This window comes from Myodes glareolus, chromosome 26, assembly GCF_982192425.1.
Source record: "Myodes glareolus chromosome 26, mMyoGla1.1, whole genome shotgun sequence".
Classification (NCBI taxonomy): Eukaryota; Metazoa; Chordata; class Mammalia; order Rodentia; family Cricetidae; genus Myodes; species Myodes glareolus.
This window is the reverse complement of record NC_142051.1, coordinates 30263158-30287115: the sequence shown is the minus strand read 5'-3', so window position 1 is coordinate 30287115 and position 23958 is coordinate 30263158. Positions and strand designations below refer to the sequence as shown.

Below are 23958 nucleotides of genomic sequence, written 5' to 3'. Positions count from 1 at the left end.
AGCTTTATGTTAACTGATGACCCAAGAAATAATATTAAGAAGACGGTGTGTGTTTATATTCTAAGTTTTGTGTATATTAATAGAAGATGTTTACTTGTTGACCCTCCCCCACCCTGGGTGTTGGAGGTGGGAGGTAGGGTGGGGTAATATGATATTAAGACCTTGTGTGTGCTAAGTAAGTGCTTTATTGTTGATTTGCATGCATTCACCAGGGCAAAATGCAAGTATTTGGGAGATTTGTTATTTCCTTTTGTGTGTATGTGTGTGTGTGTGTGTGTGTTTCATTTCTTGAATTTGAATTTGTCTGTGTACACCAGTCTAGCCACATCAAATTTCTGGCCTTTTTAATCCACGCTGGGGTGATAGGTAGGCGGCACCACACCGGGCTCTCTTTCCTAGTTTTCTTTTCCGTTGTTACGAATAATGGAAACAGTTTGAAAGAGGGTTTATTTGGCTCATGATTCCAAGTTAATAGACCATCGCTGAAGGGAAATCAAGGAGGCAGGAACTTGAAGCACGTGATTATATCACACACACAGTCAGCAGAGAGCCCTGAATTAATGCAAGGAGGCTAGTGCTTGCTTGGCTCGCTTTCTCCATTCTAACGCAGTGCAGTGGGCGTTTCAGGCCCAGGGAATGGTACCACCCATAGTGGATAGATCTTTCCACTCCAATTAGAGCAGCCCAGATAATCCCCCACAGATATGCTCACAAGCCAACCTCATGTAGACAGTCCCTCATTGGGACTCTTTTCTCAGGCAATTCCAGATTGCCTCAAGTTGACCATTAAAAGCAACCTTCACTCCCTGTCTTCTGGTGTTGTTGGGTGAATGGGGAAGGCACAGGCCGCACTTCAATGCACTTCGTCTATGCTTGTGGTGCTTATGAGACACTGGGCCCTGCTCCAAGGAGCTGATTCAGTGAGCCCGGGCAAGGGTCCAGGCACCTACATTTTTCATGAAGTTCTGTAAGGAGGTTTCAGAACAGTTTGCTTTAGATGGCCTCTTCTGTCAAAAGTTTAGAGACAAAGTACTTAAGATGTAACTTGGGACTAGAGACATTCCATGTGTGAAGCCTTAGGCTCAGCATCGAATGCTGCAAAAATGATGATAATAATAATTGTAAACGGGTCAAGAGATCATTATCTTTGCTGTAATTCAGTCCCAATTCTAGTCCCCAAGTGATTTGATTCTTTATCATACAGATTTTAAGAATATCAGTTAGTACAAAGCTCCAATATATGCTTTGAAGTAGGTCACTGAAAACTAACCTTCTGGAACTGCTACTATATTGGGGAATGCTGAGAGTGAGCTTGGGAAGTTGCAGATTTCAAGTAGGTGGTCCCAAGCTGAATTGATACTCAGAGGTCAATAGTACTGGCCGCTCTTCCAGAGGACGTGGGTTCTGTGGTTCCAGTTCTAGGGGATCCGATGCCCATCTCTGACCTCCTTGACACCAAGCACACACATGGTGCACAGGTATGCATGCAGACATACAAACAGCCATCCATGCTGATTGAACGTGTGATTAATGCAATGCTTAAGAGAAATTACTTGTAAAGTGTTGACAGAACATAACTTAATAAGAACGACTTCTTGTAAATGTCAAAGTGGTATTTGCGAGTACCGCAGGTGGGGATTACAAACACCTTCCAAGACTCTCTCTTCTTCTCTTTATCCATGGAGTATTTATTACCTTTTAATAATAAGATGATACATTAAAAAATATGACAAAAGTAGTAAGAAGCTGAGAAAGAAGAAAGGCTTGGAAAGGGGTGTTTGTTAATATTGACAGTAAAATATAATTTCTCACTCCAAACGCAAATGTTAAAAATCACTGAACAAGACAAGAGAAAGGTTTTCTGCCTTCCAGCATTTGACTTGGGAAAATCATCTAATAGTTCCTCTGATGAAATCAATATGTTTTCTAGGGCATTTTATATTAAGACATTTGAAAATAAGATTTGAAAATAAGTCAAGTTAGGAATAGCAGGGCTCCGAAGGCCACTGGTTACTGAATAAAGACCTATACAATTCATGGCCTGTGTTTGATGGAGAGGGAAAGGAAACTGTAAAAACCACCCCTGAGCACAGAGAATTATTGAACGAGTTTAATAGATCTGCTCTCTGAATCACAATGTGAGCCAGCAAGTTGGCTCAGCAGGTAAAAGGCACATTCTGACAAGCCAGCCAACCCAGGTTCTATCCCTGGGACCTGATATGAGAGAAGCAGAGAATGGACGTCCATAAGTTGCCTTTAGACCTACACACACACACACACACACACACACACACAGACACACACTGATGTGACTGCATGCGCGCACACACACACACTAACTGTAATTAATTTTTTTAAAGTTCACAGCCTTAGCATTCCCATCTGTGTCCATTGATTACAAAATAATAAATTTTGGCAGATCCAAGTTTACATTCTAGCCCTTTTACATTAAATAAGTAATTACCTTTCTAAATCTCAGTCTCTACTTCTCAATTTTGTGGTATATATTAAATAAGGTGGTTTTTTTTTTTGTTTTGTTTTATTTTAACCAGTTGGTATCACACAGATTCTCTCGACCTCAGTGTTCTTGCCTCTTACATTAAATTAATCATGCTTGATCTTATCAAATGATGGTGAGAATTGAAATAGAAGAGTGTCTGGACAAGCACCTTTGGATGCTCAGCCATTTATGGTGGTGGTAGTGTGCCGGATGTAGAAGGGAATGTAGAGATGATCCAAGGAAGTTATAAACAAAAAAGGAAATTAGAGTACCAGAGAAGGGAAGCCTGGCTCTGGGGATCCTTACCCCTTCTGTGCCTTCAGGAGCAGGAGCTGTCAGGGATTCCTAGAGCCACCAAGCCCTGTGACTTTTGTTTAGAGATCTGTGCTTCCAGATAAAGCTTGACCTGACTTGAGAGCCAGATAGGAAGCCAGGACTGTAACCAAAATTGGTAGGCTAGAGCAGAACAGCCCCGCCAGTCTCTTAGGGAAGCTGTGTGACCCTGGTGCAGAAGTGCTGAGGTGCTGCTTGTGGCGATGTGGGCCGATGACTTCCTAGGCTACAAAGTAGAATGAAAGGTGAAAGTATATGATGATTCACCAGAAGCTGCAGGGCTGCTTTAGCCACAGTGCCTATGTAGGTTTGTCTCGTGTGTGTGTGTGTGTGTGTGTGTGTGTGTGTGTGTGTGTGTGTGTGTGTGTTTGGAAAGGTAAAGGTTCCCTATGCTAATCTAGCAGCCTCATTCGTTCCGACTGGAGTGACTGCTGAGATTATGGGGGCAGAAGATTGCAGAATTCCTTCTAAAGAATGGTAGGGTACTACATGCTGGTGGCACCTCGGGACACGGGGTAGTTTGAATACCATTCAACACCTGCTCATCTGCGCATAGGCAAATTACCAGACCCTGCTAGGATTCCCTTTTCTGAATGTCGAAATGAGAAACATGGTCACGATTGAGAACCCTTCACATCTGAAACTTTAAATTGTGCCTTCCTGTCCTTTACATCCACTTCTGAGGGGGCTGTGCAGATAGCTTTCTTCGCTTCTCAGAGAAGTCTGGGACCCCAAGGAGGTCGGTATGATTAGAGAATTTGGCAACCCTTCTAAACTTTAAATTATTCTATGCCGCGGTGAGGTATCATCATTAGCTTGTACCGCCTAGACTAAATCAATCTTGCCCAGACTAAGGGCAAGAAAAGGAAGAAGAGGCTTTGCAGGCTAACCCTGGCACATTCGTTGTGGTGGGAAGAATGTGAGCCCGTACTGTTTTTGTATGCTCTTAGCCGTTTCTCCAGTGGAGATCATTCCTTTGCACTCTGCCAGCTCCGTCCTTACGTCCTTACAGTAAGTGACAACTCACGCAATGCCCACAGGCCTAAAGTATGTTTGCTCGGGTGAGATTCTCTTGCCCCATGAGCACATGATTTATAGCTTTACATTTTGGTTTTTTTTTAAATTTCTTCTTGGACATTGTGTGCTGCCTCTATGGTCCCTGTGGCTTTTATTTGAAATCCTTCTGGCATGTTTACTGAGCATAATAGGTTCATCTATTTACAGAACGTTTTGCTCTGTTTTTGAAAAATGTTGCAAGGCCTGTTTTAAATGGCAAGCACACACCTACCTAGGGAAAGAGTCAAGTATCTAGGGGAAAGGATGGACCTGAAAAATGCTATGGATTGTTAGGGTGCAGTGTTGAATGTCACCCCTCGTGTAGCAAGGCATCCAAATATTGAAACACTTCAAGTAGATCCTTCCCATCTGTTCTCTCAACTCTTCATTTGTGGTACTTTCCCCTTCGTTTGGGGGAACTTGGTTAAATGTAAACTTTTAATTCTTTTTTTAACTGTTCTGTTTAATCTTTAAATATCTCCTAACTTGTGATTTATCTTTCTCAAAAGGTTTTTTGTGGTGGATTGATATTCATAATTGATAAATCTTTTCCAGTAGCCTGAGGTAAATGTTTTAGCTGTCCTCTGTGAATTGCCAGGGTAAGACAATGAATTCTGTTTCCCGTTCCACCTTTTCTCATGGAAGCTATCACATTTAGAAGCTCAGTTACTATAACAACTAAAATCATCATAAGGTGTATTTATCTTATTCTGTTTCTGTTGCTAATAGCATGGCATCTCAGGCTTGGTAAGCTATGGAGAGTTTTAATTTGACTCACAGTTCTGGCCCAAGTCAAGTATGATATCTGGTGGTTCTGTGTAACAGAGTCCTAAGACAGGGCAATGCACCATAAAGTGAGACAGACGGCAAAGATAAGACCTAGGCAAACTGGTTTTTATGGTAGCCCATTAATCTATATATTATATTAAGAGAACAAACCCCATTCCTAAGGACAGAATCCTAGCTCCCTCTCCAAAGCCTCATACGCTCCCACCACTTTTCAAAATTAAATTTCAGCAAGACGGACTGCTGAGTTAGTCTAGTGAGCAAAGATGTTTGCCTGAGGGTCCCAAGTTGAATCCCAGGGACTTTCATGAAAAAGCACAGAGAATTGGCTCCCGCAACTTGTCTTCTTCTTCCACACATGCACACAGGTGTGTGGAGGCGGGGGCATGAGGGAAGTATAAATCAGTGTAAAAATGATTAAAAAAATGATTCCATCATTAATTTTGCAAGAGCAAATTATATTCAAACCATGGCATTGTGAGATAGATTTAAAAATGAGCTTAGGCTGGGTTGTAGCTCAGTGAGTAGAGTTATTGACCAACATGGATCAGGCCTTGGATAATTCCTATTACCGTATTGGTACAGAAAAAAAAACCTAATGTGTTCTGTTTGAAAGGAAACAAAGTTTATCAGCTTTCATGTAAGTGTTCTGAACTAATGAGAGGGGGCATAGGAAATTTTCTGAAGTCGCTATTTCAGTTTTTAAAATGACAATTGAAATCACCCAGATACCTGGCCAGGCGGTGGTGGCATATGCCCTTTAATACCAGCACTCAGGAGGCAGAGGCAGGTGAATCCCTGTGAGTTCGAAGCCAGCCTGGTCTACAAGAGCTAGTTCCAGGACAGCTAGGACTGTTACACAAGGAAAAAAAGAAATCATCCAGATATCCTTAAACAATCAGTGGTAGCTAATCTAGTTAATTAGATTTTAAGACATTACTCATGGGGAAAAGAATTGTCCAAAGACACTAAAAAGTATTTTCCTGGAGTATACTGAAAACTAAAAGCCACGTTAGAGAAAGCTGGCCGAGACCCAGCTGACATGGATGCCGGAAGCCTTCTCTGCTCTGCCATGAGACCAAAGATCACGACCTTCCTTCCCATAAAGGTTAGAAAAGGAAAACATTTCACAGATGGTGCCAAGGAAACCATGAGTCACCACTGTGGACTTGAAACCCTGAGACCCTGAGGGTCTTGTCACAGATGTCCAAGCGCCTTTTGATCACATGACTTTTTCGGGACCCATATGACATGTGAGTCATGAGAGCCAGACATTTTAGAGCAGTGACCCAGAGATGGAGTTAAGTGTCCTGACTTTGTGTTCTCTTCTCTTGAGCCCAAATACCTGCAGGGGCTGGTGAGCAGCCAGTGCCAGCTTGCTTTGCCAAGACATTTTCTTGGCAAAGTTTTGAGTCTTTCTGAAAACTGTTTTCCTTTGCTGGTTTTTTCCAGTGTCGCTGAGTATGGTCAGTCCTCAGATATCCAAGGAAGACGGCAGGCGGGTCCTTGAAATAAAGTTAGTGCTTCATGTGGTCCTTACCACCACCATCGTGTTCCCTCTGGAGAGCCCAGATGAGGCCCCTGCTTTTCTTTTCCTCCCTCTCTCCTTCCTTCTTTCCCCCTTCCTCTCTTTTCCTCCCTTCATCTTTCTATCTTTTGCCCTTCCGGAACATTTCATGTAGCCCAGCCTGACTTGAATTCACCATCCCTCCATGCAATCTATATCTAACGTTGACTTTGACCTCTTGGTCCTCCTGCCCTCACCTCCAGAGTGTTAAGATTACAGCTGTGCACACCAGCACCCCGCTTTAGTTCACGCTTTTCTAGAGAGTTCCGCTCTCTGTAAATGTGGAACACTTGTGGCATTGGCCTGTGACTCTGCTGGTCTCTGATCCCTCCGTTCTCCCATCCATTCTTCTAGGCCTTTCATCCTGAATTTACTGCCCTTGTCCTTCCTAGCTTGCCAGAAAGTTAAACCAGACTTAATCTTAGTAATTAGCCACTTAATCCTCTTTCACAGAGTAGAAAGTCCGCGGAGATAATGGAGACAGTGGGATGTGCCGAAGGCCACTGTTCCCCTTGAGTGGTGCTGCCTCCCACAGGAATCTGTGTGCCCAGCATTCAGACGTCCCTCCAATGTGTCCTAATTCAGTGTCTCTTTTCTAGCTCGTCTCTCACACGTACCGCAAGCTCTCTATTCCTTCCCGTACATATGATGCTTCTGTATTCAGCAGACCCCCACTTTTCTCACTCTTTCATACACCATGTCCAAACCCTCCCTTCACTCCCTCCCTCCATCCTTTCTTCCCTGCACTTTCTCTCTTCCACTGTGGATTTTAGAGACAGGGTTGCCGCGTACCCTAAAGGACTTTGTACTTGTTATGTATCGCAAGGGTCTCGAACTCATGACGGTCCCACTGTTTCAACTTCCAAAGGGCTGAGAATCAAAGCATGCATCACCATGCCCAGCTAGCTCTTAGTATGAGCTGTTTAATCCTCATAAATCCTTTAGCCACAGTCTAGTTTAATTTCCACTTGTGCATATAAAAATGAAAGCTGAAGCCATTCAAGTCATTTCCCAGACCTGAGCCAGCAAGTGGGGGACCAGCATCCAATGTAAAAGTCTGTCTTCAGAACCTGTGCCGTTGGCCCCAACTTCAAGCTCCACACCTTTAAGCAGCATCTGTCTGTCAGGTCCAAAACTTTCCCCAGGGATCAATAAGCATATCAGAGATGTAGAATTTATATCTCCAGGTTGTTCATGTTTTCTCAGTCCTAGTCAACATACTGCAGATGCGGAGAAGTATTGTGATGGTTTATGAAGTGATACAATACGTTATAAATATCTACAGCTTAGTGTTTCAAATTCTCTTCCAAAGGTAATAAGGGGAAGCCAGGCTCTATCAAGAGCCAACACCATGGCTTGGTGTGCAGACACCAGCACAGCCGGTCAGCGTTTCTTCCTTCCTGCTGATCTCCCTGTTGCCTCTGACCTCGAAGGTGCCACTTAACCCCATACTTAACCTCCGTACCCCCATACTTCCCTCCCCATCCTCATTTGTGAAATCGGCTTATAAGGCGTGTCTCGCGGGGGTACACTGGTGACTGTATGAATACCTACTATGAATTATAAAACCACATTCAAATACACACTCCTTTCTTACTTTTGGTCCTGCCGCAAGCCAAATAATTCTTGAAGTAGCTCAGTGTGCGCTTCATCCTCCCCCTGATACTGTGGAGATGCTGGTATCCTGGTTATAGGACGTACTGTGAGCTTTCATTGGCACCTTTAATTTTTATGTGTTAATTTCTCATAAAATGAGAATCGGCCAGCATCTCCCTTATCTCTGCCCTTTTGATATACCTGTGCCCCTGAGGTTTTTAAATGCTAATTCTAAATTTCCACTTTAGAAAGTAATATAAACTCTTCAGCAACTCGTGTTGAGAATGCTTACCACTTCTTGGTGTATGGAATGGCTTTAACCTACATGGTTAGTCCATCATGAACACAAACAACTTGTCACTCTCGTGCCTGTTAAGGTAAACACTGTGCCTTTGTTGGTGTTTAACAAGTGGTTAAACACTTGTGTAAAATGACTAGGTTGTTTTGCTTTTCGAAGTAGCGGGTAAAGATGTACAAGGCAAAAGAAGTAATAGAAGCACAGTCAGAAAACTGATTGGGAAGAAGAAAGTTAACGTATAGAATATAAGAGTTAACTCCTAAAATAAATAAAAGCACCAATGCCTTCTACTCGTAGGATACCAGGTTTGTTTCCAGTTGACAGTAAGACTATCATGTGATACAGATTAATGGTAGAGATTCACAAGGAGAATTTCATTTGCCATCTGGCCACGAATACTAGGATTCCAGGCATGTGTCACCAAGCTAGGCAAGTAGTGGTATTTTACATATTGACTGTTGGGTCCCGTCTGTTCTAATGCACAAGGGGCCAAATTGGATGAACCTGTGCTGCTGAACTGTGCAGCAATTCACCTTCCATTATCAGGGAAACCTGGATTCTAGTCGGCAAGTAATACCCGAGAGGCAAGTGACTTCAGCCAAGTGTTTTGGTCTCTTGAGTCTCCATTTCTTCACTTGTTAAGTAGAGATACCACGGTAGGGAGAAGGCAATGCCCTCGCATGCGTAAGAGTGCAGTGCCTAGGATAGCGGAAGTATTTGAGACTCCTTTGCTGTTAATTGTTGCAGATGTTACAGAAAGCATGGTTGTTAAATTTGTCCACTGAGGATGAAAGGGAATAATACCTACCGTGGTGCTAATTCCTACATGAGCTTTGCTCTCATCACGTGTATTTGAAGATGCAGCATATGTCTTCTGTCATAGAAAACTTGCCGGAGATAACCCACCCCTGTAGAAACACATGTGATCCCAGCTTTCCATATGAACAGCGAAGACAACAGCCACAGGATAAAGACATCATTTGAAACCATTTCCCTCTCTAGTTCTCAGGAAAAGACATGGGCTGCTGCTATTTTACAGTCTGTTTGGCATATTCACTTAGCTATAACTGGATCTCTGTTTTATAAATGAGGAAAATAGCTTCACTCCAAATTCCCTAGGGCGAGCGCTCAGCCCATTGCTGGTTGGCTGATACCAGGTTTATCGCTTTAAGAGTGTTAGATGCTTTTCCAAACCTTTAGACGTTTGCCAGGTTGGTGAGACATGTCAAGTGTCCAACCCAAAGTAACCAGAGTCCTATCATAAAACCAAACTTTTCTAAGTTAAAATCTAAAGTGTCCATCTTGGCTTTTCTTAGGATCAACATGGAACTGTAGCGCTTCCTCTTGAGAGTTTGTCAGCATCCTCAGAGGACTTAGTAGATACAATGCAGCGCTTCTGCTGAGGCTTGAGAACTTGTGTGTCTAGCAGTTTCCTTCTTCGGCCCGCCCTGGTGCGTTGAGAATTACTGACGAGAAAGGCATAATGACCTTACGTAGAACCAAATTGGAAAATTGTCCTAAGGGGAATTCCGGTGCTACATTTGGAAATGAAGATGCGTGATACGTTTTCCAAAACTCAGTAGAATTAACAAAGCTGTGGTTGTAGGTTCTCCTCTGAGATCCGTGCCTTCGCTAGCCGTGGGTAACTGGCTACGTTTCCGGTACCGGGTATAGTGTATACTTAGCCACCCATGATCAGATAGAGAATTCAAAAGTCTTGTCTTATCACTGGGTTTTGGATGACAAAGGGGCGGGGATGGGTGGAATGTATACATTTTCTCAAGGAATTCTTTTGTACTTACTCACTTATTTATTGGTCTCTGTAGGTGGCAAATCTTCCAAATGACTATATGATAACCCTCAACTATGTCACCGGAATGGATGTTTTGGTATGTAATCTGCACATTTCTGAGTTGTATTTTAGTCGCTAATGGGGCAAATGGGTCGTTCACACTAAAGAAATTCTCTGCTCTTTGTTTTGATTTGAAGACGATATCTGTAGATTTTGCCTTATACAATTTTTTTAAAAGAAAAATTCACTCAAGCAATTGATTAACATTTCAGTTTGTGTTTTAGGCCTGTAAACTATAAGGAAACAGACAGTTTTCATTAGACTGAGCAACTGATGTCTCCTTTTCCCCTGGACATCTCTAAAAGGGGCCTGAATGTAAAGTTAATGCTACACTCAATGAATGTAAAGTACATGTTAATTAATTTTAATTCCTTGACGATGTCATATATATACATACTCATTCCTATTTTGTTAAGAGCATGGGATATTTTATATCTGAACTTATTAGCCATGCAATAGATCTTTGAATAAAAGTGTGTGGTTATAATTAAAAGTTCTACTCTGTCCCTAAAACACTATTGCATAGCGTCAGAATTTGTGAATATGAAATAAATGTAGCATGCATAGCCTCCCTCTGGAGCTTATCAACTCTTGGCATTGCACAGTGTCTGCTTCAAATCTTTCCGCTATGGCCTCATACATGCGCTCCCGCTCCCCCATCTCCATGACTCCCCTAATTGTCTCGCAGTGGTAAAAGTTATTCTGAGCTAGAATTTTCTGCCTTGATGTAAGTTCTTGGTTGTTCGGCTGTTGACAAATGCCACTAGAGTTACATAGACCCACAGGATGCACAATAATCCTGCATGGTTGCTGCTATCCTGTGTGTTGCAACTTGCCACGCAGCTGCCTGTTTTCAGCACGCATGCTGTCCATCCATGGTGAGTCCCTGTCGCAACTGCAATCCTAAAGCAAATTTAAAGCCACCTGGGCCGGTATTACCTTTGCAAGTCCCATAGTTCCCTGCCCCAGATACTCACCACATGTTGATTATGCATGTTGATTATGCATGTTGATTATGACCTGTCCCGTGGCCATACTTCTTTTTACTGGGTGAGCATTTTAGCATGAACTACTGAAAGTTCTTTAGAACTCTATGGGAACATGGTTCCTCATGCTGGATCGGCTGTCTGTGAGCCTAGACACTGGCTCAATTCAGGTGGGGGCGCTCTCTGAAAATACACAGAAAGTCATCCCAGCTTGAAAATCAGTCAATGCAGACATCTGATCACGTTGTCAGCAAGGGTTTGGTGACGATCACAACTGGACCCGTGCTTACAAGGTTAAAAACTCTGGCCTTGGCATTCAAGTACTTGCTTAGCCTATGTAAGGTCCCAGATTCTACCCGCAGCACTGCGAAGAGTAAATAATGAAGCCATCTTAATAAAAACCGAGAGAAGAGTAAATCCATAGCCTTTGTGTGACATATCTTTTCTATCTATGAAAGGATGGATCTCACTCCCCGCTTCCCCCAACAAAGGTGAGAGAAAGTCTGTGTATTAGTTAGATGCTATCGTTCAGTTTTACAAAAGACTCAAGGAGGTTCACAGCCCAGACTTATTTTGACCAGGCTTCTGCAACTTGAACATGACAGACCTAAGAAGCACACCCTAAGCTCACCCCATTCCACCCATCTGACTCTTAACCCTGGGTTACTGAAAATGGCGATGTGGATAATTACAGTGATGAGCCAAATGTTGGAAGGAAATTTCTAGGTAATAAAGACTCCTTCCCGCTCTTGACTGCACCCCCCTTGAGCGCCAAGCATCCCTGCTGTTCTTTGCAAAAGCAAAGCCTTAAGCCGGGGGAAATAACTGAATAGACGGATTTTGTGCTGGTCTAATCATAGATGGTGCTAAATCATGCATTGCAGTATGGGCTGGCAATAGCCAGAACCAGGCTTGTAAAAATAAAGTCGACTGATTGCCACATATCTTGTGCGTGTTTCTACAATTGAGAGAAGCCTGCTATTATTTGGTCTTGGCATGCTATCGTGGAACTGCTGAGAAACATTGTTCTTGGCCACCGCAGTTGGCAGGAAAATCAAGCTTGTGCGGAGGCCTCAGCCCAGAAACCGGGGTCTTACCCTTTACCTTCATTTTAAAGTGTCCATCTCTGCCAAGACTAGAGGCCTTGCCCAGTTGAGTGGCCAGCCAGTGATTTGTTGGTGGTCAGAACCCCCAGCTGCCTAATCTTTTGTCTTTAAACAATGGAGGGTGGAGTGGGTCTTGATGCCAGAAAGATTCCCTGGGGCCTAAGCAATAAAAGTCAGCCTTGGGCACTGGGCAGCTCACAGTTTACTTTTCACTTTTATTGTAAAAACCAGCTCAGTACTACAAAGGAAAGTCTACTTTCCTCACTCAAGGGCCTGGCAGATTCCCTCTCCGAAATAGCAGGTTGTGGTCATCCAGTTATTAAGTATTTGAATCAACTGAGCATCACCAATTCAAATCCTCTCGCCGGAATACTGCTAGATGGGTAGGATGTTTCTTTCAACTTCTTAGGCTTAGGAATACCAGAATGATTGGGGAACCCACAGAGACAGCTGATGGGAGCTCATGGACGCTGGACCAACAGTCAGCAAGCCTGCATGGGACCGACCTAGGTTCTCTCATGTATGTGGCAATTGCGTAGCCTGGTCTGTTAGGAAGGCTTTCATCAGTGAGAGCAGGACCTCTCCCTGCTGCTCAGCTGGCTTTTGGTAACCTGTTCCCCATGCTGGATTACCTGGGACTGCCTCGACTCAAGGGGAGAACTCAGTCCTGCCTCAACTTGACGTGTCTTGCTTTGTACAAGCCCCTGGGAGGCCTGTCCCTTTCTCCATGGAGATGGAGGAGAAGTGGATGGGGGAGAGGGGTAGATGGAAAATGGGAGGGGACAAAAGGAGAGGAGAGAGGGGAAACTGGTTGGTATGTAAAATAAATTTGAAAAAAAATGTTATTTTAAAAAAATTCCCTCAAATACCTGAATGAACGTTGCTGGGTCCTTCATTCACCCAGCGGTTACTATAGAAAGAATGGACCTGGGGTTGCTGAAGGTCGATACACAGCTGTGTTTGCTCTGGTGTGTCTCAGCCCATATACCAGGAGCTGCTGGGGTAAATTCCTCATCGTTTTTAAATTATATTTAGACAGTCACAGTTTTTTTTTTTTTACTTTTTATTTGGAAATGCCCTTAGCTGTACAGAATAATTGCAAGAATATTTAAAGAACAACATACGCCCTAGTTCAGGTTCAACTACTTTTTTTTCCCCAGTATCCATTTGCTGTAGAAAAGCTGTCTTTTTCTATATAAATATGTATTATTTTTTCAAAATGCATTGTGTACATCATGTCCATTTGTTTCTAAATACTTTCTTAAGTATGTATTTCTTAAGTATTTCTTAAGTATGTCTTTCTCAAGTAGAGAATAGTTGCTTACCTATTAGCAGGATACTTTCAACTCTAGTAAATTTAGCAGCAGTCATTATATGTTAATGCATTGGCTGTCTTCACTTTCATCCTTTTGTGTTTTCATTTCTGTGACTCTGGTTAAAGTCCGTGATCATGATTTATGATTTAGTTTTTAAAGATTTATTTTTAGTGTTTTAAATTGTGTGTATGTGTGCATGTGTGTGTGTGCACGCACACACACACAAACACTCACACGCATGCTCACGAGTGCAGGTGCCCATGGAGACTAGAGGTATTACTGAACATGGGTGCTGAGAACTGAACTTGAGGCATGGGGTAGAAGCGCAACTCTTAACTGCTGACCTGCTGTCTCTCCAATAGCACGATTTTAATATCAAGAATAGTGATTTCCCCAGAGATACTGTAGTCCCGTTGGTTTATCTGGCTATGGGGACTTTGAAGAAGTAATTGAGTTCAGATTGTGCGATGAGAAGATTAGTCTGAATTATCAAGAAGTAGTTCGGTTAAGGTTTTATTATCAAGTGGGCCAATGCCCTTCCATCCTTATCGAGGAATCTGATGTGTCCGAGATTGGGAGGGAAATTTGCAAATGTTCTTATGCTGGCTTTAAAGACGAAAGCAGTGGCTACAGGAACACCCGGCTGGCTGGTGGCCTGTAGAAACTGGAAAGGGCAGGGCAAAGTCCTCCCTGAGTAACTGTGAATGACTTAACTTTAGCTCAGTAAGATTTTTCCTGAATGTCTGGCCCCAAGAACTGTTAAAGAACCTCCATCTTGGGGGGGGGGGGGCTTGGACTTCCCACAAGGCAGGGCACCCTGACTTTTCTTAGGACTGAAGAGCGAGGGAGGGGGAGTGGGGATAGTGGGAGGGAAATGGGAAGATGGGAGGAGGTGGAAATTTTAAAGTAATTAATTAAAAAAAAAGAAACTCCATCTTGTCTACCAGCTCTGTGGTCATTTGTTCTAGCTACTAGAGAAATCAGCAGATAGTATCATGAAGTCCCCTTCAGAAGTCCCTGCCTAGCCTTTCTTTGTGTTTATGGTAGAGTGTTCCCTTTCAAGTGTGATTGATAGTTCCTACTGATTCTGTCGAATGTATGCAGTCTGAGCCAGGGTGTCTCTTGCTGACACTTGTTCAGATTGTCCCTCCCACAGGCTGCAGTGTATGTATGCCATCTCCCACACGGCAACTTGTTTCTCTCACCTAGTGAAGATGTTCAGCTGATTCCTCTGCAGGTACTCATTAACGGCCTTGGAGACACCATAAGCCCGCGTGAACACCCTGCTCCTTATCAAAGTTTATAACTATTGACCTTTATTGCCCGAACTAATCTCTACCGTTACATCTTTTTTCAGTTTTGGTTTGCTTCTTTTGGTGCTTGAGAGCAGACCCGGGATTATGCTTCTGCCAGGCACACTGAGTCACAGGCCCAGTTCCTAAAGGAGCAGCTAAGAGGGAAATGATTGATTGAGGACCTCTATTATTATGGGAACAGTACACCTCCGATCTGTCTTTATCTGTAGCTTTCATCTGTGTCTTCCTCCATAATTTTCCTCGGGCACATGCAGGTTCACTCTGAGGCTTTTTCACCATCTTCTGTGTTCTTTCCTGCTTCACCATCCCAGGACTTCTTATTGTGTTCTTCGGTTCCTGGTTTGACAGAGTGACTTAAAAATGATTGTACAATTGTGGCTCTGTCCCTCCTTCGTATATACTGACTGGCTCCCCTTTCATCTTCTGAATCAGGAAAAGGCATTATTGCAACAAGGGCTCAAATTACATTTTCCTGATGGGTTACAGGGCTATTTGATTGACAGTCTTCCCCTAGCCCACAAACATTGCAAAAATGAAGGAAGCCTATGCATACACGTTGTTTTCATTTGTTGCGCTGTTCTTCACCTGCAATGGCTTCTGGGTGGTGGGCATTTACTAAATATTTGATGGAAGGACACAATGAAAGGAAGTAGAAGCATTCCCCGACACTTTAGTCAATCACTTGCGATCCTTAAGGTCCCAGGTGATGCAGTATCTGAACCTCCTCAATGCTCCTCTCTTGTCTTTAAATGTGTGCACACCCCATGAGGTCTTGGTCGTAAGAGTTTTTAGTTGTGCGTTTGGGCCTCCTCATCTGTTTGTGTGGAATCATTTCTGCTCAAGAACCGTCTCATTCTAAGTTGTGGAAGACTGAGCTGAGAGCCAAACCCCTAAGCTTGCTGTTCATAGCAAGCTTGAACCCATAGTCTCCACAATCTTGCCTCGCCCTGGTACCACCCATTTTTCCTCCACACCAACTCCCCACGCCTGCCTGAGGTTTCACTGTCCCCTGAAGTTTTACCTGTTCTCCATCCCTGTGCTATACTGGTAGCTGCTTCCCCTTTCTAGGGATGTCCTTTCTTCTGCCCACTTACCCTACCATGGAATTGTGGCTATTTGGGAACTGAACATATGTAGCTAATGGCTGTTTATTTTTTGTTAAAGTAGGTTAAGGTCTTATTTTCATACACAGCCATATCTACACTTCTAGACTGTGCTTTCTCTTTCCTTTTTAATATGGGACCCTCGGAAATTATTCTGATTAATGCCGAAGACACAGTGGCCAGCAGCACTACCACCATGTGCGTGCCGAAGGAATGTTGTCTTTTAGCTTACTATTTCTTGATTTCTGTGGAATCCCCAAGAAGGTATTCATTGTGGGTACAATATCATAATTCTTCGTAGGCAACTGAAGCGTGTGGGTTATGTGATCATCTCAATGTGTTGTGATGTATGGCATGCACATAATAATTGTCAGCATCATCGCTGTCATTGTTATTATCATTATGATGATGATAACTCGGCGGGTCTCAAGCTCGAAGTCCTACTGCCTCAGCAGCTCCCAAGGGCTGGCTGCTGATACACAGGTGTGTCACCATGCCCAGATGATATGACTCTGTTGCTGACTCCTTTGTTTATTCTGTCTTAACTACAGAAAGAGCAGGGGTGGCTTCTTCACCTTGCTGTATCCTTTTCCATTCTTTAGATATAGTATTTCTCCTTTCCATTCCCTAAATATAGTACATCCCCGCATATCGTACTTACTCAAAAACCACTTATCAGACAACGTTTAATTTAATTATAGTGAAAATGCCAGATTTCTGAGTATTGAAGAAGCCTATCTTACCATACTGATAAGGATGCCCATTTTTAACAATAGGGAACTTTTTAAACAATAGGGAACTCAAGCTTAACAAGGAAAAGGAAGAGGAAAAAAGAAAAGAAAAGGAAGGGAAGGGGAAAAGGCAGGGAAGGTAGGTCCCTTAGTTGGAGGATGCAGGGGAGGGGGACAGCTCACCACCAAGGGCCTGGGCGTGTGCGGGTCTCATGGGGATTGTGGTTGCAAGGCTACTAGGTTTTCCTTTCCTTGTGTCTGATTCTCTGTAGATTTTCCTTGTGTCTGTGTAGAGTGTTGCTTCCTTGTTCCACAGCTGTCTCAGTTCCCAAATTGACACACTAGCGTTTAGCCCGACTCAAAGACTATTAATTATAACTCTGATCACCACTACTATTGTGACAGAGATTTTTCTTATGGGCTTATCTGAATCAGGTGTCCACCGTCATCATAAGACATGTCGCTGTCCATGTGGATTTAGATGGTCCACCCCTGTGATATGAAGTACTTACTTTAGAAATTAAATTCAGCTAAGTAGATAAGCAGGCTTATCTCTTCATCTACTTCAACCTTCCATTTAGGAAGAAAGTAATACTTTAAACTTTTTATTTTGTTGTATTTTTTTGAGAGGTTCTTCTGTAACCTAGGATGACCTCAGACTCACTATGTAGCCAGCAATGGCCTTAAATTCCACATCTTCCTACTTCATCATCTTGAAGTAGTGGGGTTACAGTAGCATGCCACCAATACCTACCTGCCTTAAGAAAGTGTTTCTTAAAAATGAAAGAAAAGAAAGAAAAAGGAAACTGGATAAACTGGGCCCTGTTTGGAACATGTAAACAAATACTGTCTGATAGAAAAGAAAGAGCCACATGTAATGTTCACTTGTGTAGCCACATTTAAGTAAAAAAGTTTAAAAGAACAGATTCCGGTGACTGTAATAAATTATATTTAGCTTGCAATAATCAAAATGCAATCATCTACTTTAATGCAAAATTACCAATAGAATATTTTACCTTCCTTTCATTATTGAAAATCCTCTGCACATTTCATACCTACACAAATTCTACTTCAGAAACTAAATGTTTACTGTGCATGTTGTAATAAGTAACCACAGATGGGAGTTTGTTGACTGGGGATTTCTTTCCTGCCCAGTTCCCACAGTCATTAAGTCCCAAAGAAATCACACAGAGGTCTACATTAGTCATAAACTGATTGCCCTAGTATGTCAGGCTTCTGATTATCTCTTACAACTTATATAAGCCCATTATTCTTATCTGTGCTAGCCACGTGGCTCAGTACCTTTTTCAGAGAGGCAGTCACATCTTGCTTCTTCTGTGGCTGGGCCAGGACTGCGGACCAAAATTTCCTCAGAATTCTCTGTTCTCATTGACCCACTTCTACTGCCTGTCTGGTTGTCCTGCCTATACTTCCTGCCTGGCTACTGGCCAATCAGTGTTTATTTAAAACATAATTGACAGAATATAGATCATTGTCCCACACCAGTAGTTGCCAGGACAAATTAAACAGATCCCTTTCTTTCACAGAGGGAGGGAGTGAGGCCCTAAATAAACTGACTTGCCTAGGAAGTGACTGTACCCAAGAACTGAGTTCATGACCTATGGGGCTCTGCTATCTCTCCGTGATATGTCCTCCCTTTGCTGTTTTGGGTCTGGCTCAGGAGCCATTTATAGTCCTGTCCCTAGAAACAGCATGGGTTTATACTGCTTGTTTGAATACCATCTTGGTCAGACTGAATATTGTCCATCTCTTTAATTCTAAAGAGAAAACGCAAACTTAATGGATAAGCACTGAAGATCCAGACGAATTGTTCAGGGGAAGACTCACAGAGTCATCCCCAAACCCAGATCATCTGAAAGGAGTTAAGGTTTGGGGACGACTCTGCTAACCATGGAAAGACATAATCTTTTATAGCATGCTATTTTAAGGAAACGTTAGATTTGTATACCTATGAAATCATATTGCTGTGGTCAAGAATTAGAAGCTGGGTGTGTACTCCTTGTGAATATTATTCAAAGTTTATTAGCTAGGGCTTTTCTCCCTCAGTATCTGATTGATAGTACTATACCAAATTTCAGCTCACTAAGAAAGTACATAGCTACCAAGTATACCAAGTATACTTTGTTTACTGTGAAATCCTTTTTTTTTTTCTTAAGGTTTTTTCAAGACAGGGTTACTCTGTAACTAGCTCTTGTGGATCAGGCTGGCCTCAAACTCACAGAGATGCACCTGCCTCTGCCTCCCAAGTGCTGGGATTAAAGGTGTACACCACCACTGCCCAGCTGAAACCCTTGAATCTTATGTTGGGCACAAAGAGACTGTGTTTCTCCAACTGATGGAGAATAACGTGTCAGATTCTGAGGGGACAAAATATTCAGACTTAGCAAGCCCTAAGGTATTTCTACCACATTTTCATCACGGATGGCTCACATTGACTGACTGGTGCTGCAGAGCGGTTCCATCACACAGCTTACAGAACCCACGCATCTTCTTTTCAACATTTGCCTGATTTTAGGGATGCGTGGGTGTTTTCATCATTGCCACCGCCAAGCATTCAGTTCCCACTCGTGTTTAGAATACTGACAATTATGTTTGCCTTTCTTTGTATCTTTCATTTAGTCGTGTGGTGAAATCATGTTATTTGGTGCTCACGGTCCACTCAAATTTCTAGGAAAATGCATCGCTACATCAGTAGTGGCAGTGATCCGCTCATGGTCCAAAGATGGTGGTTTAAGGTCACACAGTCAATTAACATTTTCGATTAATGTGGGTACAAATATGTAGGAGTAACATATGATGCTCCAGGAGCCTCGGAAAGACCCACTCTAATTAACCTATCATCTCTCAAATGAAATACTTAGAGAGTGGAAATCGGAAGGTAACAGGAAGGAAGGTAAGATTACACGCAGTATGGAGGCAAGGAAAAACGCAGGCCAGTTTTCCTATTGAAAGCAGTTTTCATTTCTTCTTTTGATAGATATGTGTATGGATTAGGGAAAAAAAAGACAAAAAGCAAACCCAGTCAAGTCAAAGGATGTCTTCTTCAGCTATGTGAAGGCCGTGCATTTTCTATAACATCTTGCCTTACTGTTAAGGTTCCTAACCCTTCACATTCTTTGAGCCAGCGAGAACAGTCTGTCTTCTGATAATGGCTGTGAGTTAATATTTACTTTTAAGCATTAAAGTCTGAAATGGCCCCGGAAAGATAAGAAGGTGCATTAGTGCCATTTTCAGGCAAAGGAGAAAGGATTCTGTTTGTGAGTCTGACAACACTTAATCAGCTATTTCATAACCATAATCTTGGAAGAATTGAACAACAGACTTCCTCTGGCCTCACAAATGAAATGCTTAGTGCACTGTGTTTTGTTCTCCTTGCAAATCGTTGACTATATTTAATTAAACAGAAAAAAGAAGAAGGAAAAGAAACAGCCTGATGTTCTCGTCAAAACTGGTCATCCATCGCGCCCCCTTCTGCCCCTCATCCCGTTCCTCCACATTTTGTCCTTCCCCCCCTCCCCCCTCCCCCCCCCCCCCCCGGTCAGCTCCCCCACCCCTGCCTTCCCAGCAGGAAGGTGAAAAGGGGCTGACAGTGAATATGGATTTGTTTGCTTTGGTTGTCTCTCCAATAGTTCCAAGAGTCTTACAAAGCCGCTATAGCTGCGTGAACAGATTAGTGAATGCATAGGGCTGAGTTAAAGATGCAGTCTTTGCAAGAGGACCCTGGTACAAACAATGAGGACTGCTGAATAAAATATAGCAAGGGCTTAGAAATGAGTGAGTTTTTAGCAGGATACCTAAAGATGTATCTAGCAAGCCTGGTGTATGGTGGTGTGTTTCTCGAATCCCTGTACTTGGGAGACTGAGGCAGAAGGATCACAAGGTGGTGATTCATCTGAACTTTCACAGCAAAGTCCTGTCTGTGTAGCAGGGTAGGGAATGGGGATAAAAAGGAAAGAAAGGAATGAATGACTTTTTTTGTTTTTTTGTTATTCGAGACAGGGTTTTTCTCTCTGTAAAAGCCCTGGCTGTCTTGTAACTTGCTCTGTAGACCAGGCTGGCCTTGAACTCACGGAGATCCATCTGCCTCTGCCCTCCAAGTGCTGGGATTAAAGGATCACCACTACCACCTGGCTGATGAGTGATTTTACATCAAAGAAATTGTTATTATGAAGACAAGTTGTCCGTGTGTTTGAAAAGATAGACCTTGGGAAATCCTGTTACTCAGACTTGATTTAGGTCTGGGAACATGAGAGAAAGTCTTAACTAAATAGAAAGGAGGAGGTGAATTGTCATAAGTAGAGCTGAACAGAGGGCATCTTAAGTCTTCCCAAATTTCTCCAGGTTAAAAATAAGAAATAAATGAGCATAGCCTTCCACTTTAGCCAGGTGGTCTTGGGGGGCAAGGAAAGAGAGAAGAGAGAAGGAACACTTTTTTTGAAGAAACAACCTCAGGATAAAAAAGGTGCCTTGATTCAAAACAAAGGGATTTAACTGGGCCAGAAGATCCAAGAGGATAGGCAAGAATATCGACAGCGTGGAATAAAAAGGAAATTTATATAGCTGCAGCTAATTGCACAGGTTGGTGATGGCCGTTTTACTGTATAAATGATCTTGTAGTGTGTCTGCTCCAGAGCCTGCCTATCGGCTTGATAGGAGACACACTCACAGAGTGGATCATGAAAGACTGACAGCTTTGAAACCAACTTGTTGGTAATCCAAGTAGAAACTTGGAGGATTCGCAGTCTTTCTAGTGAGTGCTCGCTTACACATATGCGCACTGTGTGTTTGTCAGATACCCTTGGAGGCTAGAAGGGGTCATTGGGGTCCCCTGGAATTGGAGCCAGAGATGTGCAGGAGCTGTCCCGAGGGTGCTGAGAAGTAAACCCGAGTCCTCTGCCAAAGCAACTCATGCTCTTAGCTAGAGTCAGTTCTCCGGCCTCTAATTATTTTCTTTTTTCCCCCATCCATTCATCTATCCTTTAAGTACATAGTTTCTGAGCAACCCCACACGCCCCAGAATACGCTGCAGTAGAGGCACCAGAGATAACAAGACATTAATTCTAGACCAGAGTGCAGCTGAACCTGATTGCGGCTTCTCGTTGCTATCTAACAGCTGGGCAGAACCGGCTCCCTGAACTGGACCTGCTAGCAGGGCGCCGTGTTCCGCTATCACAACCTTGAAGTTTTAGATAGTTTTTGAGCAAACTGTGGAATGATAGTTTTGAACAAGGAAAACACTTTCACCTTGCGCGCCCTCCCACACGCAACACAGCTGGTACTGCCAACTAGGCTGAAGTGCTTCCATTCAGCCCTCAAACCACGTGCCCGCCCGTGTAATCTATCTGTTCAGAAGCCTTGAAACCTATCAAGACCTTTAGGTTAATTTATTTTAGCCTTGGAGTTCCTACAGAGCTAAGACTCCCCTCCCCAGTATCTGTTGGTAATTCCCACAACACCAATCTGTATCTAATGCTCTTTGGGGGTCACAGTGAGTAGACCATAAATAATCTGTAGAATTTAAGTCCATTCATAGATGAACTTTGTGTGGGTTAAGGGTTGGCTCTTACTGGCTTCATTTTCTCCCATAGAAGGAAAAGTCTTTGACCATTTCTTCTGATCTCATGCATTCTGTTTTTTTTTATTTTTGAAATCTGGCTGGAGCAAGACAAGAGTTGACCTGCTGTGTTCTAAGGAAGTCCTTTGTCCTGCAGTCAGTGACTAACTCGGTGACTGATAGATGTGAAGAGCCCTCTGGCTCTCTTGCCCTTTATTCATGGATGTTTGGTCTTCTCTTTGAATGTCTTCCAGCCCAGTCACTGTTGGTTACGAGATATGGTAATACAGTTGTCACTCAGCTTGACTGACCTTCTGGACAAGTTTTCAAATATTTCTGAAGGCTTGAGCAACTACTCCATCATAGACAAGCTTACGAAGATAGTGGATGACCTTGTGGAATGTATGGAAGAAAATGCACCTAAGGTAACGTGATAGTCATTAGAATTCATTTTTCTTATACAGCTCTGAAGACCTTTCCTATCCAATGGTATTAGTGGGATGGGAGCCTCCTGATTTTGTGCTATTTTAAATATAAACTTTTATTTTAACAATAGTCAGAGTCCATAATCTGTAGTTCTACTGCTATGCTGAAATGAATATTCGGGCCTAAATATTGCCACCTAAGGTGAAAATACAGTATCTTCGCACTGTAATGCTAAAAACAATTTTGCTTTTGCTTTTATTTTCATTTCATACCTCAGTGGAATGAAATATCATACCTCATATCACCTTCCCAGTAAGTTTCAAATGTATTTAAACCCAATGTTGCCCTTGGAGAGCTCAGACTACTTGTGCTGTTATCTGTGATGTAATTAGCACACACTGACAACATCAATACATTTCGGTTCCTCATGTCATTGTAGAATCGTTGGTTCATCTTCAGGGTCTGGACATGACCTAAGTCTGGCTTCTAATCCTGTGGGATAGTAATGGACCCCAGGACTTAAGGAATTAACAGTAAGGAGTTCAAGTTCTAAGTCTGTCACTGATCAGCCTTGCCTGTCTTAACTTTTTGGTACTTTACTTTCTTTATTCCTAAAATGGGGCCAGGGGCACAATCCCTCTCACAAGTATCAACATAGAGTATTATCTCTGATGATTACTTTAGGGCCACATGCAGCAAAATAAAGGTGGATACATCTTGGTATTATTTGTAGTACTATCTCTGTAATAGACTAGGTTTTGGAGGATCTAATTCAGTGGTTCTCAATTTGTGGGTTGCAACCCTTGGGGAGCATCCCCTTTTTATAGGGGTTGCATATCAGATATCATACATATCAGATATTCACATAACCATTCATAATGGTAGCAAAATTGCAGTTATGAAGAAGCCATGAAAATCATTTTATTGCTGGGGCGTACCACAACGTGAGGAATGGTATTAATGAGTAACAGCTGTAGGGAGGTTGAGAACGAGATTGAACTGGATGGAGGGCTCAACTAGCCAGTTTGGCCTGTTGGGCATCTAGAAGTTTAAACACTTTTCTCTTAAGGCCCTGAATGTTCTCTCCCTGTTCTCATCAAAACTCTAGCTCCTAAGACTCAAATCCTACTTAATGCTGTCTCTGCTTGGTGTTCTTGTCACTAATAATCTCTTCATGACAGCTTACTATTTTTGTTGCTTCACTTTCTAATTTCTGAACTTAGACCAAAGCTTGAAATTCACAGTCTTAACATTGCCTTCTCTACATACTTCCTATTACTGTTGCAGTTAGAATGTCATTTCATTCATAGCAAGTAGGAACGGGTACCTCACAGTTTTATTACAAGGGAAATAGTGTGTATATTGAGGGTTTAACGATGACTTGTGTTTAATAAATGGCAGTGTTGGATAA

The 23958-nt window shown here is 42.7% G+C and overlaps 1 protein-coding gene across 4 annotated transcripts in view; it reads left to right on the top strand.

Moving 5' to 3' along the window:
- Positions 1–23958, top strand: part of Kitlg (KIT ligand) — an 82218-nt gene that overhangs the window by 39812 nt on the left and 18448 nt on the right. For all 4 annotated transcript variants that reach the window (XM_087902162.1, XM_087902160.1, XM_087902161.1 and 1 more), the window contains exons 3-4: positions 9963–10025; positions 22376–22546. In XM_087902162.1, coding sequence (XP_087758288.1) covers positions 9963–10025; positions 22376–22546 — 234 coding nt within the window. The remainder of the gene's footprint in view (positions 1–9962; positions 10026–22375; positions 22547–23958) is intronic.